The 14,766-nt window shown below is 55.4% G+C and overlaps 1 protein-coding gene across 1 annotated transcript in view; it reads right to left on the reverse strand.

The window, feature by feature from the left end:
* Nucleotides 1–14,766, reverse strand: part of C20H16orf74 (chromosome 20 C16orf74 homolog) — a 62,657-nt gene that overhangs the window by 17,185 nt on the left and 30,706 nt on the right. The window contains exon 3 of the mRNA XM_002761233.6: nt 12,000–12,045. Coding sequence (XP_002761279.2) covers nt 12,000–12,027 — 28 coding nt within the window. The 5' untranslated portion in view covers nt 12,028–12,045. The remainder of the gene's footprint in view (nt 1–11,999; nt 12,046–14,766) is intronic.

Here is a 14,766-nt window from a genome sequence, read left to right on the forward strand (position 1 = left end):
AAGCAAGACCAGCCTGGCCAACGTGACGAAACCCCGTCTCTACTAAAAACACAAAAAATTAGCTGGCTGTGGTGGTGCGTGCCTGTAACCCCAGTTACTCCAGAGGCTGAGGCAGGAGAATCGCTTGAACCTGGGAAGTGGAGGCTGCAGTGAGCTGACATCATGCCACTGTACTCCAGCCTGGGTGATGGAGCGAGACTCTGTCTCAAATATGAAAAGAATAAAGAAGTGCAGCGGCACACGCCTGTAATCCCAGCACTTTGGGAGGCCGAGGCAGGACGACTGCTTGAGGCCGGGCATATGAAGCCAGCCTGGGCAACATAGCAAGATCCCATCTATACTGGGACAAGAAAAAAAAAAAAAGGAGAGAAAAGTTAAATGTTTCCTGCTAAAAAGAGAGAAAACATGAACCCCTGAGGGACCGTTTTGCACCCATCAGACTGGCAAAAATGGGAAGGCCGTTAACGCTGTGGCCTCCGTCATCTCCGCAGGGGGAGGGGGAGGGCTGCTGGTGTGGCTTCAGGAGGGTCATTGGCAAAACTGTCAAAATGTAAAGGGTGCACACCCTCCAACCATCTAGAATGTTCCACCCTAGGATGCCTTCTGAGTGGATGGTCTGTAGAAGGATTTTTATGGAAGTCCTGCTTGGCACGGCAAGCCAGGTTTGGGTTTGAGGGCAGTGCTGTGCAGCTGCAGGAGAAGGTGGGCACTGCCACGGGGGTGACAGGAGCCATCCCTGGTCTATGCTGTTGGGTGACAAGAACAGGGCACAAGAGCAGGCCGGGGCCCAGATGCACATCTGCTCCCTGAAAACCAGGCCCCTGGGAGGGAAGCAGCAAGGGCCCAGCCTGGGATAATGAGGCTGGTCTGCTCCAGTGCCCAGCCATGCCCAGCCAGTGCCCAGCCATGCCCAGCCACGCCCAGCCACGCCCAGCCACGCCCAGCAGCTGGTAGTTGGTCAGCACCGCCCTAACTTCCTTTTATGGTTTTTTTCTCGGAGACAGGGTCTCACTCTGTTGCCCAGGTTGGAATGCAGTGGCACCTGGCTACATTTATTTTGTAGAAATGGGGTCCCACTCTGTTGCCCAGGCTGGAACGTAGTGGCAACTGGCTACATTTATTTTGTAGAAATGGAGTCTATGTTGCCGAAGCTGGTCTCAAGGCGTGTGCCACTGCACCCAGCCTGCCCTGGCTTCTGAGTTTCCAGCAGCAGAAAGCCAGGGAGACCCCGGATGGGACTGTGGGTGCCAGCACCCGCCTCACTCTCCACCTGTCTCCCTGGAGGCTCACTCTGCACTTCCCCTGCCCCCTGGATACCTCTAGAGCACGTGGCGCTTGCCGGGCCCTGAGGAAACTGCAGGGAATGGCGAGGAGGCTGCGGCCGGGCTGTGGCTTTGCTGGGCTGGGTTGTGTTCCCGAGGGCCCCAGGAATCCAGCTCAGCCACACTCTGGCTGAGTGACCTTTACCATCCAACACCTCAGCTTCCGTATCTACAGTGGGGAAAACGAACAGTGTGGAAGCCTTGCTGTGCGGATGAGAGGACATTGAGGGAAAGAGCTGAACTGCATGGCGAGGTGTGAGCTTTGGGAGTGCTGAGCTCCCTGTAGGATGATGGGGATGATGGGGAAGCCACCCCAGCCGGCGGGAGGGTCAGTTTGGGGAGGGTCTGCGTGCTGAGGCTGAGAGCACACTCATTGTGTTGTAGTGCCTCTGTGTCAGGTAACCGGGTATTGGGCAGGTGCCAGGGCTACAGGGATGAGTGAGGCAGCGTGGTTCCTGATCCCGCAGAGCCAGGAGTGTGAGGAGGAGGAGAATGTCCTTGGGAACTGTCACCGGAATACCAACACTGAGTGCTGGGGTGTAGACCAGCTGGGCTGACCTATCCAGGCACAGCTGGGGACAATGCCTCGGCTCCCACCTGCTGCGTCACTGGCCCCGCCTCCCTCCTTCCTGAGGACATCAGGGGCCCGAGGTTTAGCTTAAGCATGGGTGACTGATGGGGAGACCGGCTAAGTCCCTGCTGTGAGCCAGGAGGGCTGCCCCCGCTGCCCTGGGCGGAGGGGGGGCGAGATCAGGCGCCATCTGCTCCCTCATTTAAAACAGGCTTTGATGGTCCGCACCACGCCCCTGAGCTGAAGGGAGGCTGGAGGGGATATCTCTCAGGAGCTCCTGCCTCCTGAGGAGAGATCTGTTGAGAAGGTTCCAGAAACAGCCCTGGAACCGAGCCTGCACACCTGGGTCCCCAGCCAGGCTGACTTGCTCCCTGTTACCTTGGGCTGTCAGTCCCCACCGCAGCCCCCATCTACAAGGCAAGGGCCTTGACTGTCAGCCTGGGCCCCCCAGAAGAATCACTAGGAAGCCCCCTGGAGCACCAGTGCCTGGAACCTCTGGGGAACCGGCCGGGGCTGCCTCTGTTTGAAGCCTTCTGGGAGAGTCTCGTGTGCGGCAGAGGTCTAGGCTCCTGGGCTAGAATGACCCAGTGCTCTGCGTTACCTCTTTTTCCAGATAGGGCCTTGCCCTGTTGCCCAGGCTGAAGTGCAGTGGTGCAATTTTGGCTCACTGCAACCTCCATCTCCTGACCTCAAGCAATCCTCACACCTCAGCCTCCTGAGTAGCTGGCACTACAGGCGCATGCTACCATGCCCAGCTAATGTTTCTATTTTTTGTAGAGATGGGGTTTCGCCATGTTGCCCAGACTGGTCTCAAACTCCTGACCTCAAGCAGTCCACCCACCTTGGCTTTCCAAAGTGCTGGCCTGTGTTACCGTGCCTGGCCTGTATTACTCTCGGATCACACCTCAGCTTCTACCACCTGCTGGCCCCAGGACCTCAGCTCCTCCAGCTCAGCCTGGCCTCCATTCCTGCCTCCTTGCTGCTCACCAGCTCAGCACTCTTGATCTTGCCTCAGAGCCTTTGCATCTGCTGTTCCTTCTGCCTGGAACACTGTTCCTTGCATCCACATGGCTGACTCTGGTGTTGGCACCACAGAGAGCTCGTCACCCTTCCTCATCCCCTCGACTGCATCCCCTTGCTCGGTTCCCTTCATGGTGCTCACCACGACATCCAGCCTGGGTGTGCATTTGTCCATACACGCTTTTTGAGGTTTCCGTCTCTCCGACACGGACAGGAGCTCTGCGCCGCTCACTGCTGCATCCCGAGAGCAGAGAGTGCTGCCCGGCGTGCCTCGGGTACTCAATACATGTGAGAAGTTGCCTGGGACACACCCTCATCTGGGCTCTGTCCCACAGAGGAAGGGAACTGGTACCCTGGAACACCTACTGTGTGTTGGCCCCTGTTCATGTGTGGGTGTGGAGGTCAGCAGAGTAGACAAGGACCCCTGGAACATGGTGGTGGCACTGGCAGGCAGTAGGCGGGGACCTCAGCCAGGATCCCCGCAGGCAGGAGCCTGCAGCCCATTTTACAGACAGGGACAGGAAAGCTCAGGGAAGTGGGGTACTTGACCCTGGCTATTTTCTTTTCTTTTGTTTTTTTTGAGGTGGAGTCTTGCTCTGTTGCCCAGGCTGGAATGCAGTGGCACAATCTCATCTCACTGTAACCTCCACCTCCCGGGTTCAAGCAATTCTCCTGCCTCAGCCTCCCGAGTAGCTGGGATTACAGGCATGTGCCACCATGCCTGGCTAATTTTGCATTTTTAGTAGAGACAGGGTGTTTCCATGTTGGTCAGGCTGGTCTTGAACTCCCGACCTCAGGTGATCCACCCACCTCAGACTCCCAAAGTGCTGGGATTACAGGCGTGGGCCACTGCGCCTGGCCCTTGACTTTGGCTATTTTCTAACTCCTGGTCTGCAGCAGGGATTGGATTCTACCATGTGACCTCCCTTCCAACGTATGAAATTCCCAATTCCTTCTGAAAACCGCTCAGATGTATTAGTGGAACGGACACTTTCTTTGCCCTCCCATTTCATGGAGCTCCTGTCCCTGGGGGTGGAAACTCCACGTTCCCTGCCTGGCTCCAGCTGGCTATTCCTATCCTTTCCGGCACTGTGGCCCTGGCAGTTCCTCCACCATGCACGCCAGGCTCCTGCTTGCTTTCCAGCCTGCGCCCATGAGTTTCTGCTACTGGGAACACCCACCCCTTCCCCACTCTGTACCAGGCCAGCTCTTCAGGCTAGGCTGCTTCCTGGGTGATGCCACCCCTAGCCACCCTGGGTAGGCAGTGCTAGCTTCCATCTAGCACTGAGTTGGCACTCAGGTCATTCCTCGCCTCTGTACCCTTCTGGTGGCCGGGACAACACTGCCTAGTTCATCCCTGTAGCCCCAGGACTTGGGCCAGCGCCCAGCACACAGTAGGGATGCCATACATGTTTGTGGAAGGAACAGCCTCTCATGCAGCTCTGGCCTGCTGCTCTCCACCAGCGGAGCCAGGCATTCACACTGTCATGGGACCATAGGGAGGGACTCTAGATTTGGGGTTAACCAGGGGCCAGACGCAAGCCTCTGAAGGCAAATCAGAAAAACGGGTGTTATAATGGCCAACCACCAACCGCCCCTAGGCTGAGCCCCCTGAGCAAGGGAGTGAGAGCCTTGCCTGGCAGCCGAGGAGAGTCTGAGAAACTGTCACAGCCAAGAGCCTAAGGAGGTGTGACAACTAAATGTCACGTGGGGTCCTGGGACAGAAAAAATAGATGGGGCAAATTTGAATCATGTGGACATTAGTTAATAATAACAGATCTGGCCGGACATGGGGGTTCACGCCTGTAATCCCAGCACTTTTGGGAGGCTGAGGCAGGAGGATAGCTTCAGCGCAGGAGTTCAAGACCAACCTGGGCAACATGGTAAAACCCCCATCTCTACTAAAAATACAAAAAAAATTAGCTGGGTGTGGTCGTGCTTGCCTGTAGTCCCAGCTACTCGGGAGGCTGAGGTGGGAGAATCACATGAGCCCAGGAGGTGGAGGTTGCAGTGAGCTGAGATTTTGCCGCTGCACTGTAGCCTGGGCGACAGAGCCAGACCGTGTCTCAGAAAAACAAAAAGTGTGGACATTAGTTAATAATAATGGATTTGGCCAGGTGCGGAGGCTCATGCCTGAGTCCTAGCACTTTTGGAGGCCAAGGCTTGAAGCCAAGAGTTTAAGACTAGCCCGGGCAACAAAGCAAGACCCCTTCTCTACAAAAAAAAATTATCTGGGCATGGTGCTGTACACATATAGTCCCAGCTGCTTGGGAGGCTGAGGCAGACTCACTTGAGCCTCAGAGATGAAGGCTGCAGTGAGCTGTGACTGTACCACTGCACTCCAGCCTGAGCAGCAGAGGGAGAATGAGATCCTGTCTCAAAAATATAAATAAGGAAATAAATAAAATACTAAAAAATAAATAACGATGGATTTGTATTGATTCATTTGTGGTAATGAGTGGCCCGTGTGAGTGTAAGATGTTAGTCACAGGGAAGCCGGCATGTGGGAACTCTCTGTACTATCTTTTCAAGTTTTCTGTAAATTAAAACTGTCCTAAAAAATAAAGTCTACTAAAAAAAATAAATAAATAACAAACTACCAACCCCAGACAAAGCCTTCATCTTTCCCACCAAGCCCCAGGCAGCCCCAAGGGACCTTCCCAGGACAGGTGACGGGACCAGTCTCGTTCCCAGGAGCCTGTATCTGTGGTGATGCTGGAGCTGACGCCCCACCCCCCAGCCCCCACAGAACCTCAGATACCACAGGGGTCCTCCCAGGTAGCCCTGATGCCCCAGCCAGCCACTCCAGTGGGAAAGCCCATGTCTCCAGGAGCCCCCCACACCTGCAGACAGCTCCATGGCAGGAAGCTGCAAAGGCTTCTTGGGTGCCATCTTCAGTGCTGATCTCAGAAAACCCTCGAGACCTGACCCAGGAGATCTTTCCAGTTGCCACTCCATTTTACAGACACAGAAAATGAGGCCTGGGCATGGGGAGTGACTTGCACAGGGTTGCAAGTCAATCAGAGGCAGACTCAGAATGTGAACTCACATCTCGGACCCCAGAGCCACCTGCCCATTGATCCTCAAAGTTACACAGCCACTGGAATCCCCCAGAGGACATGCTGAAAACCCTGAGCTCCTAACTCAGTTGGTCCAGTGGGTCCTGAGAATTTGATGGTCCGACTGGTTCCCAGGGATGCCTCTGCAGAAGGTCCCAGACCCCACTGAGAACCACGCGGCAGGGCCACACCATTTCCTTGGCTGTGCCGCCCTGCTGGAGCCCGGAGAGGGTGCACTTAGGAACCAAGGAGGTGACTTGCCCTTTCCCCTTCCGTCTGTGGAGCCAACCTCTGCTAACTGGCCATGTGGCCTTGAGCCAGCGGGAGATCCCCTGTGCCTCAGTCTCTCCATCTGTAGAGTTCAGCTGTGATGAGGATGAGCCGTGCCCAGCTCCTGCTGATGCCAGGACATGCCATCCCTTATAGGGTGAGGCATGGAGGGAGATGTTCTTTGGCCTGTGGGACACTTCCATGGGTCACAGTCACCACCACCAGGTCCCTGAGCAGAGGGACTCCGCCTAAGGTCCACCAATGGAGCCCCTCTCCTTCGGACTCGGAAATAAAGGGGTGTTGGCCCAGCCGTGTTTCTCCCATGCCACCCTCTGAATATCTACCACCCTTGGACTGAGTCTTTGTTGCCAGACTGGAGAAGCACGTTCCTACCCCACACAGGGGAAGCTCAGAGGCGAACTGATCTGATGGAGGCTGAATAGTGTCCCCAAAATTCACATCCACCCAGAACCTCAGAATATGACCTCATTTGGAAATGCGGTCTTTGCGGATGTAATTAGTTAAGGATCTCGTGATGAGCTCATCCTGGATTTAGGAGGGGCTCTAAATCCCACGCCTGGTGTCCTCAGAAGTGGAGAAGAGGGAGACTGGACACAGGGTGACACAGAGACAGGAAGGCCACGTGAATTTGGAGGCAGAGCCTGGACCCAGGATGCCTGAAGCTATCAGAAGCGGGAAGAGGCAGGCAGGTTCCTCCCTTGGGGCTGAGGAGGGAGGGTGGCCCTGCCGGCGTGGAGTTCAGAACTAGGAGAGAATAAAAATGGCTGTTTTAAGCCCCCAGTGTGTGGTCATCTGTCACGGCAGCCATGAGCAGGTATGCATAGTAGAGACGGAAGCCAGCCTGGCAGTGGGCGGACCCCAGCCCGGCCAGCCACATCAGGTGCCACTGACACAAAGCCAGCCCAATGGGGAAGGGGCCTGCGTCTTCCTGGGCAGTTACACGGCCTCAGAGCCCATGGGGGAGCTGAGGAAGGAGAAGGCAGCGAGGGCTGGGGCTTCACTGTGACCCTCACATTGCTGAGTGGGCTCAGTCCACGTCTCCCATAACCACTCCTCCTAAGGGAACCAGAGCAGGTCTCCGAGCTGCCTCCGTCCAGGAGCCCAGGTCTCACTTCTAGTAGGCATGACTGTACCTGGTGACTTCCTCTCCCTGGGCCTCCATTTCCCTATCTGTAACGTAAGGCTTTGCAAAATGAGTGCCAAGCTGCCTCAGAAAGAGATTCCCAGACTGGAGGGGAAGGGAAAGGAGGGCAGCAAACTACCTGCCCCAGACCAGGCAAGTGAACCCCCAGACCAGCCAACTGAACCCCTAGATTAGCCAATTAACCTCCACATGAAACAGGTAAACCCTCCAAGACCAGCCAGGTAAAGCCCCCAGCCCAGCCATGTAACTTCCAGATCAGACAACGAAACCCCCCGACCCGTAAGACTAAATCCCCTAGACAACTGAACCTCCCCAGATCAGCTAACTGGATCTTCCAGACCAGTGAACTGGACCCACACGTTAACACGATGTTTGGAATAGATTCAATGAAATGAAACAGTCAAATCAATCGTACCTGTTTCTTTTCACCTTATTCATGGGACTGCTAGAAATGTGACAACCCATTTCTACTGGGTGGTGGCTCTAGGTAGTACGTCCCTGGGCAGAGTCCTGCCTTTATGATCCCTCAAGTCCTCTCCAAAACCCAGCACTCAATAAAACCTGTGGGCTGGATGCAGGATGCCTCAGTTTACCCCAGGGGAAACGGAGTCCTCGAGAGACAAGGTCACTCGCCCTAAGGCAGCAACCACTATGTCATTTGTGGGCTCAGTGGAAAATGAACATGTGAGCCCACGGTTCAATATATATTAAGAGCATTAAACTGAGCACGGGCCCCTGCACAGCTGCAGAGGTCACACGCCCGTGAAGCTGGCCCCGCTCCAAGGCCAAATCGTTGTTAATGGGCAGAGCTGGGATCTGAACCTAGGGAGGCCTGGAGCTGGGGGCACAGTACAGGGAGGGTCACCTGGAAACACGCGAGCAGGTCTGAGTCCCTGGGCTAGGCTGTGGGGCTAGAGCAGAGGAACAGAGGGTCCTGCCGGGTCCCTCCTCCCAGTGCCTGGGGCAGCATGCAGTGTTGAGGCCCCAGGGAATGAGAGAAATTGTACCCAGGGTTGAATGGTGCCCACTCCAAAAGATACATCTAACCAGAACCTGTGAGTGGGAATCTGACCTTATGACAATAGGACCTTTGTGATGGAATTTTCTTTTTTTTCAGACAAGGTCTGACTCTGTCACCCAGACTGGAGTACAGTGGTGTGATCACAGCTCACTGCAGCCTTGACTTCCTGGGCTCAAGGGATCCTCCCACCTCAGCCTCCCAAGTGGCTGGGTCTACAGGCATGCACACCACTATTCCCAGAAAAGTTTTGTATTCTTTCGTAGGGATGAGGTTTTGCCACGTTGCCCAGGCTCGTCTTGAAACCCTGGGCTCAAGAGCTCCTCCTGCCTCAGCTTCCCAAAGTGTTGGGATGATGGGCAGGAACCACCTGGGAGCCCTGCCAATATAATTGAATTATGGATCTTGAGATGAGATGATCCTGGAAGAGGGTGGGCCCTAAAGCAAATGACAGTTGTCCCTAAAAGAGAAGGGAAGACAAGAGGAAAGCCATGTGCCACGAGGCAGAGGCTGGAGCTAAGCAGCCACAAGCCAAAGGATGGGTGGTGCCACTAGAGGCTCTGGAGCCCCCTGACAGCTTCCGGAAGAAGCAAGGTCTGCTCACACCCGGACGGCACACTCTGGCCTCCAGAACTGTTTTAAACCACCTAGGTTAGGGTAATCTCTCACTTACGGCAGCCCATGTTACAGAGTTCCTGGCTACTTCAAACGTCGAGTTAAAATGTGTCTCTCTGGGCCAGGCGTGCTGGCTCATACCTGCAATCCCAGCATTCTGGGAGGCTGAGATGGGCAGGTCACTTGAGGTCAGGAGTTCAAGACCAGCCTGGCCAACATGGTGAAACCCTATCTCTACTAAAAATATAAAAATTAGCTGAGCGTGGTGGCACGTACCTGTAATCCTGGCTACCCTGGAGGCTGAGGCTGGAGAATTGTTAGAATCCGGGAGGCAGGGGTTGCAGTGAGTCAAGATTGTACCACTGCACTCCAGCCTGGGTGACAGAGCGAGACTCTGTTCCCCCCTAAAAGAGTCCTAGCCCGCACGCTCCCCTTTGCCTGAGTCACGCCCATGCTTGTGTGGGCCTCATCACCACCAGAGACCCAGGCTGGGTGGGTGGCAGTGGGCAGGAGCCAACAGCAGCAGAGCCAGCCATGAAAAATGGATGAACAAGCGGTGCTTGGGGCAGGAGCCGTTCCAGCACTTAGCAGCTCCAGGGCCGACAGGAAGGCGGTCCTTTTAAAAGCTCCCAGCCCCAGGGGCCCTGAGCTGGCTGCCTGGCATTGATTCGTGAGGGGTGGGGGTGGGGGTGGGGGGGGGCTGAAGGTGGGAGTGCATTTCCCAGGTACTGTCAGGATCTGCAGCATCTTGGTCTACTTTTCTGGTAAAGCCCCAGCCTTGGGCTGGAAGGAAAGTGGTCCAGAGACACTTCCAGGGCCTGGTTTCTTCATCAAAGATGTCTTGACACAATTGCCAAAAGGTGGAAACACCCCAGTGTCCGGCGTCGGATACGCGGATACAGAAAATGTGGTCTGTATACAGGACGGAATATTATTCAGCCGTGAAAAGGAACAAAGCAGTGATGAATGCTACAATGTGGAGGAGCCTAGAAAACGTCACGCTGAGTGACAGAGGCCGGACACGAAAGGACAAATGCTGTGTGATTCCACTTACAGAACGTCCCAAGAGCAGATTCCTAGAGATGGGAAGTAGAATGGTGGTTGGCAAGGGCGGGGAGAGGGAACGGGGAGTTAGTGCTTAGTGGGGACAGAGTCTCAGTGGGAGATGATGAAACCTTCATTCTGAAGATGGCGGTGCTTAATGCTGCTGCTAGTAAGCTTCACGGTTAAAATGCCAAGTTTTATGCTATTATATATAATTATTTAAAGAAGAAAAATGGCCTTCGTGGTGTCTGTCAGGCACTGGGAAACTCATGTCTAAGAGAAGAAAGTCCTCCAGTTTCAAGGGTTCAGGCTAGGTCCTCTCAACTACCGTCTGCTGCTGGATCAACCTCAGCCACTCACACGCACTCACTCAACAAACATCTCCTCACTCCTCTGTGGGCTCAGCCTGGAGTCTCAGAAGCAGCCAGGCCCTGGAGGGGACACAGGCCCTTGGTGCCTGTCCGGCATCCCATCCCACTTAGCAAATGACACCCGGATATTCGTCAGAGGAACCAATCTCTCTGCAAGTAGTCTTGGAGGAGCTGTCAATCAAGATGCACCGCCCTCCAGGCTAAGGGGGTGGGCCTAAGACCTACATTGGGCCAATCAGATGCTCTCCTGGAGAGGATTCCTCCCAACCTGGAAAGCTGAAGGGTCCGTTCATCCTGGCTCCCAGCGGGGACCTTTGCGCACTTCCGTATTTTACTGTTCCTGTGGGCTCCCCTCGACTTTCCAGTAAATTCCTTGTTTCCGCTTCTGTAGCTTGCATCCAAAAGCCCTAAGCCTGCCTAAACCCAAAAGAGGGCTACAGAGCCCGATGAATTTGATGAAGGAGATAATGCAATTAACAGCAGCCACTGCCCGGGTGTGCCAGGCCCTGCTCTCGCGCTCCCTTGCTCCAGGTCCCACAGAGGCAGTGGGGAGGCCAGAACTCACACCATGCAGGTGAGTCCCAGGCAAGCTCAGCTTCCGGCCACCTCTCCAGGTGGGCCGGTGGCCTCCACCTGGAAGGGGCTGCTGAGGTCAGGCAGGTTGCCCCGGGGCAGGCTAGGAGCCTGGCCCTCACGCCACTGGCCACAGGACACTTGGAGCCAGAGTCGGTCTCAGGCAGTGGGGCCCCAAGTCAGAGCCTGGAGTCTCAGAGGAAACCAGGCCCTGCAAGGGATGCAGACTGTGCCTGTCTGGTATCCCATCCCACTTAGCATAAGACACACCAATTCACCAGGGAACCAATGTCTCTGCAAGCAGTCTTGGAGGAGCTGTCAATCAAGAAGCACCGCCCACCCGGACCAGGTGCCGCCCACGTGACTCCCAGATTTTTGGCTGGGGAGACCAGGGCAACTGTCACTGAGGTAAAGAAGAGGGGCAGCAATGGACTTGGAGTGGGAGGCCTTCCGCCACATTGGTCTGAGGTCCCCCAAGGCCATCTACACACAGGACAGAGGTCTGGACTGGCTTCACCAACACCCACAACACCCATCAGTGGTTTTGTGTCTTTCTAGAACTTTCTCCTGCTGACCTACTCTCTCAGCACTAGGACGCTGGATGTCCTATCTGGGTGTTTACAGTCCCGGGTGTGCCTGCGAAAGCAAACAGCCCCATGTGTGCCTGGCTTCTTTGCAAAGGCCACCCCTCCCTCACTCTCCATAGCCTGAAATTAGTCCCCCTGAGAGGAAAACTGAGGCACCAGGGCACTGCCACCTTCCCAGTCACTCACTGATAGTGAAATGGAAGGCCTGGAGGGGTGCTCAGAGTCAGGACAAGCATTTATAGAGCACCTGCTGTGTACGGCACTGCTTAAGGGATGGTGCCCCTTTTCCTCTGCAGGGTAGATGGCCTCATCCCCCTCCCTCCTGCCCCCAGCCCAGCCCACCCCCTGCCACGAGAGCTGCCGGGGGCAGACGCCAAGCCTTACCTTTCAGGCAGGACATGTTGAGCCCCATGTCGGCGTCTCCACAGGCCTGTGGAGGGAGGAGAGTGTTCAGAGAGGAGCGGCCGCCCCTTGCTTGGATTGGCCATGTGTGGCCAGGCCCCCACCCCGGCCCTGGTGAGTACAAAACAGGAGGTTGTGGTGGAGAGAAACCACCAGCCTCTAGGCCACACCACCTGTCAACCTCTGGGCTGGAGTCTGTGCTGGTGGAAAAAGCTTGAGGGTGCCTCAAAGTTAAATATACAGGAGGCCAAGGTGGCGACGGCAGCCCCGGCTCTGCGAGGTCGCTTGAAACCAGGAGGCGGAGGCTGCAATGAACTGACGAGGGGGGAACCGACACCACTGAGCCTTTCCTTTCAAGAGCCACAGGAGGGCTGCTGCTGCGGAGGTGTGAAGACCTGCCAGCCGGGGCTGGGGGTGGCCCAGAGGCCCCCAAGGCAGGTGCCCCTCCCCTTCCAATATGCCCCGTTTTTTTTCTAATGCAGGTTCTCTCGAGATCTAATAGCCTGAGCTCTAGAGGACGCGTGGCCCCAGCCCACAGGATATTAGAATTGTCCCAACCAGTGTTCTCATGATGTTCCTTCCACCTGAGGCATCCTTAGAGTTCTGGGAAATTGAAAAGTAAAGTAAAAGCAGCAGCCAGTGGCGCAGGGTCCCCGCGTGCTCTTGACACTCACTCCTCAGTAACAGCCCTGCAAGGTACTATTACCGTCTCCACTTCAAAGACACAAAAATCAGGGCTCATGGAGGTGGCAGCATGTGCCCGAGGCTACCAGCTTACTAGGGATTGTGGAGCTGAGACTGGAACCCAGGATTGTCCTGATCCCCAGGCTGGAGACCCACCCCACAGAGACCTGTAGTGTCCAGAGGTCCAGAGGAAGATAAAGGCACAGGGGGTAGAAGGAAGCAGGGGGTGGGAGGTCAGGCAGGAACAGGTGGGGAGAAGCCAAAGATGGATCGGACCTGGGGTCTCAGGCTGGCTTGGAGTTAAGAGCTTATTTTGAGGATGCCAAGGAGCAAGTCTGCTTTCTAGAGGGCAGTGTGGCTGGGGCCAGTGAGGAGACCCTGAGCCTGGCCCTCGCCTGCAGGCTGTAGCATCAGCACCCTGGGGACTGGGGAAAAAGGCAGCTGCTCAGGCCTGCTCAGGCCCACCCAGGCGCACAAGGCCCCAGGGATTCCTGTGCCTGCTGACGTTACAGATGCTTGCTCTGGGCCAGAAATCAGGAAGGTGATTGTGAAGACAGCGGTCAGGAAGGGTTCAGAGGGAGAAGGAGCTGGAAGTCCAGGTGGAGCTAGCAGGACATGGATGGGAGATACCACCAGGACAGAGACTGAGGGCCTGGGGAAGGGAGGGAGGGCCACAGACACTGATGGGAACAGGCTTGGGCAAGCTGCATATGAAAGGCGGCCATTCCGACTTAGGAGCGGTCTCTAGAGCTTCCACCACACCAGCTGGGCCAGGCCCCCGCTTGGCAGCTCCCAGCCATGTGACAGCGGATAGTTTATCTTAAGACTTCCTTTTCCCCAGCTTTAAAATGGGATCAGGTAACCAGGCGTGGTGGCTCACGCCTGTAATCCCAGCACTTTGGGAGGCCGAGATGGGTGGATCACTTGAGGTCAGGAGTTCGAGGTCAGCTTGGCCAACATGGTGAAACCCTGGCTCTACTAAAAATGCAAAAATGAGTCAGGCATGGTGGCGAGCACCTGTAGTCCCAGATACTTGGGAGGCTGAGGCAGAAGAATCGCTTGAACCCGGGAGTGGAGGATGCAGTGAACCCAGATTGCAGCACTGCACTCCAGCCAGGCCACAGAAGGAGACTCCATCCCAAGAGAAAAAAAATGGAATGAGGCACATAACAGTCATTGAGAGCAGCAGTGAGGGCTGAGGGTCAGGAGGTGATCTGCACTGGGGACAGAGGAAAATCCAAGCAACATCAGCTGCTGCTGTCCTTTATGACAGTGAGGGAGGGAAGGGAGGGCGAGGTTTCCAGCTAGGCCTTTTCTCCAGGGCCTTGCTGTTCCCAGAGTGGCCCATGGAACCGCAGCACAGGCTTCCTGAGAGCTGTGCATACAGGTTCTCAGGCCTGAGCTGGGCCTGCGCACTCAGAACCTGCACCATGTTACAGCCAAGAAGAGCTGGGCACTGCGGCCTCTGCACGTCACCCAGGAGCTTCATCTGTCAACCCAGCACTTTGGGAGGCTGAGGCGTGAGGACTGCTTGGAGCCAAGAGTTCAAGACAAACCTGGGCAACATAAGAAGACCCTGTCTCTATAGAACAAGCTTGTACAACCCCTAGCCCTCGAGCCGCCTGCAGCTCAGCACAGCTTTGAACGCGGCCTAACACAAATTCATGAACTGTCCTAAAACATTGTGAATTTTTTTGAGAATTGCTTTTCAGCTCATTAGCTCTCATTAGTATATTCTATGTGTGGCCCAAGACAATTTTTCTTCTTCCAATATGGCCCAGGGAAGCCAAAACACGGGACACCCTGACTATAAAACATTTATTAAAAATTAGTTGGGTATGGCGGCCTGTGCCTGTAGTCCCAGCTACTCAGGAGGCTGAGGCAGGAAGATCACTTGAGCCCAGGAAACTGAGGCAACAGTGATCCTTGACTGTGCCATTCATGCCAGCCTGGGTGACAGAGCAAGAGCCTGTCTCTTAAAAAAAAAAAAAAAAAAAAGCTGCTGTCTGAGTCCCACCCTAAGAGATTCTGGGGCAGTTGGTCCCAGAATTGTGTGTGGCTGGCA

Source organism: Callithrix jacchus, chromosome 20 (genome assembly GCF_049354715.1).
Source record: "Callithrix jacchus isolate 240 chromosome 20, calJac240_pri, whole genome shotgun sequence".
NCBI lineage: Eukaryota > Metazoa > Chordata > Mammalia > Primates > Cebidae > Callithrix > Callithrix jacchus.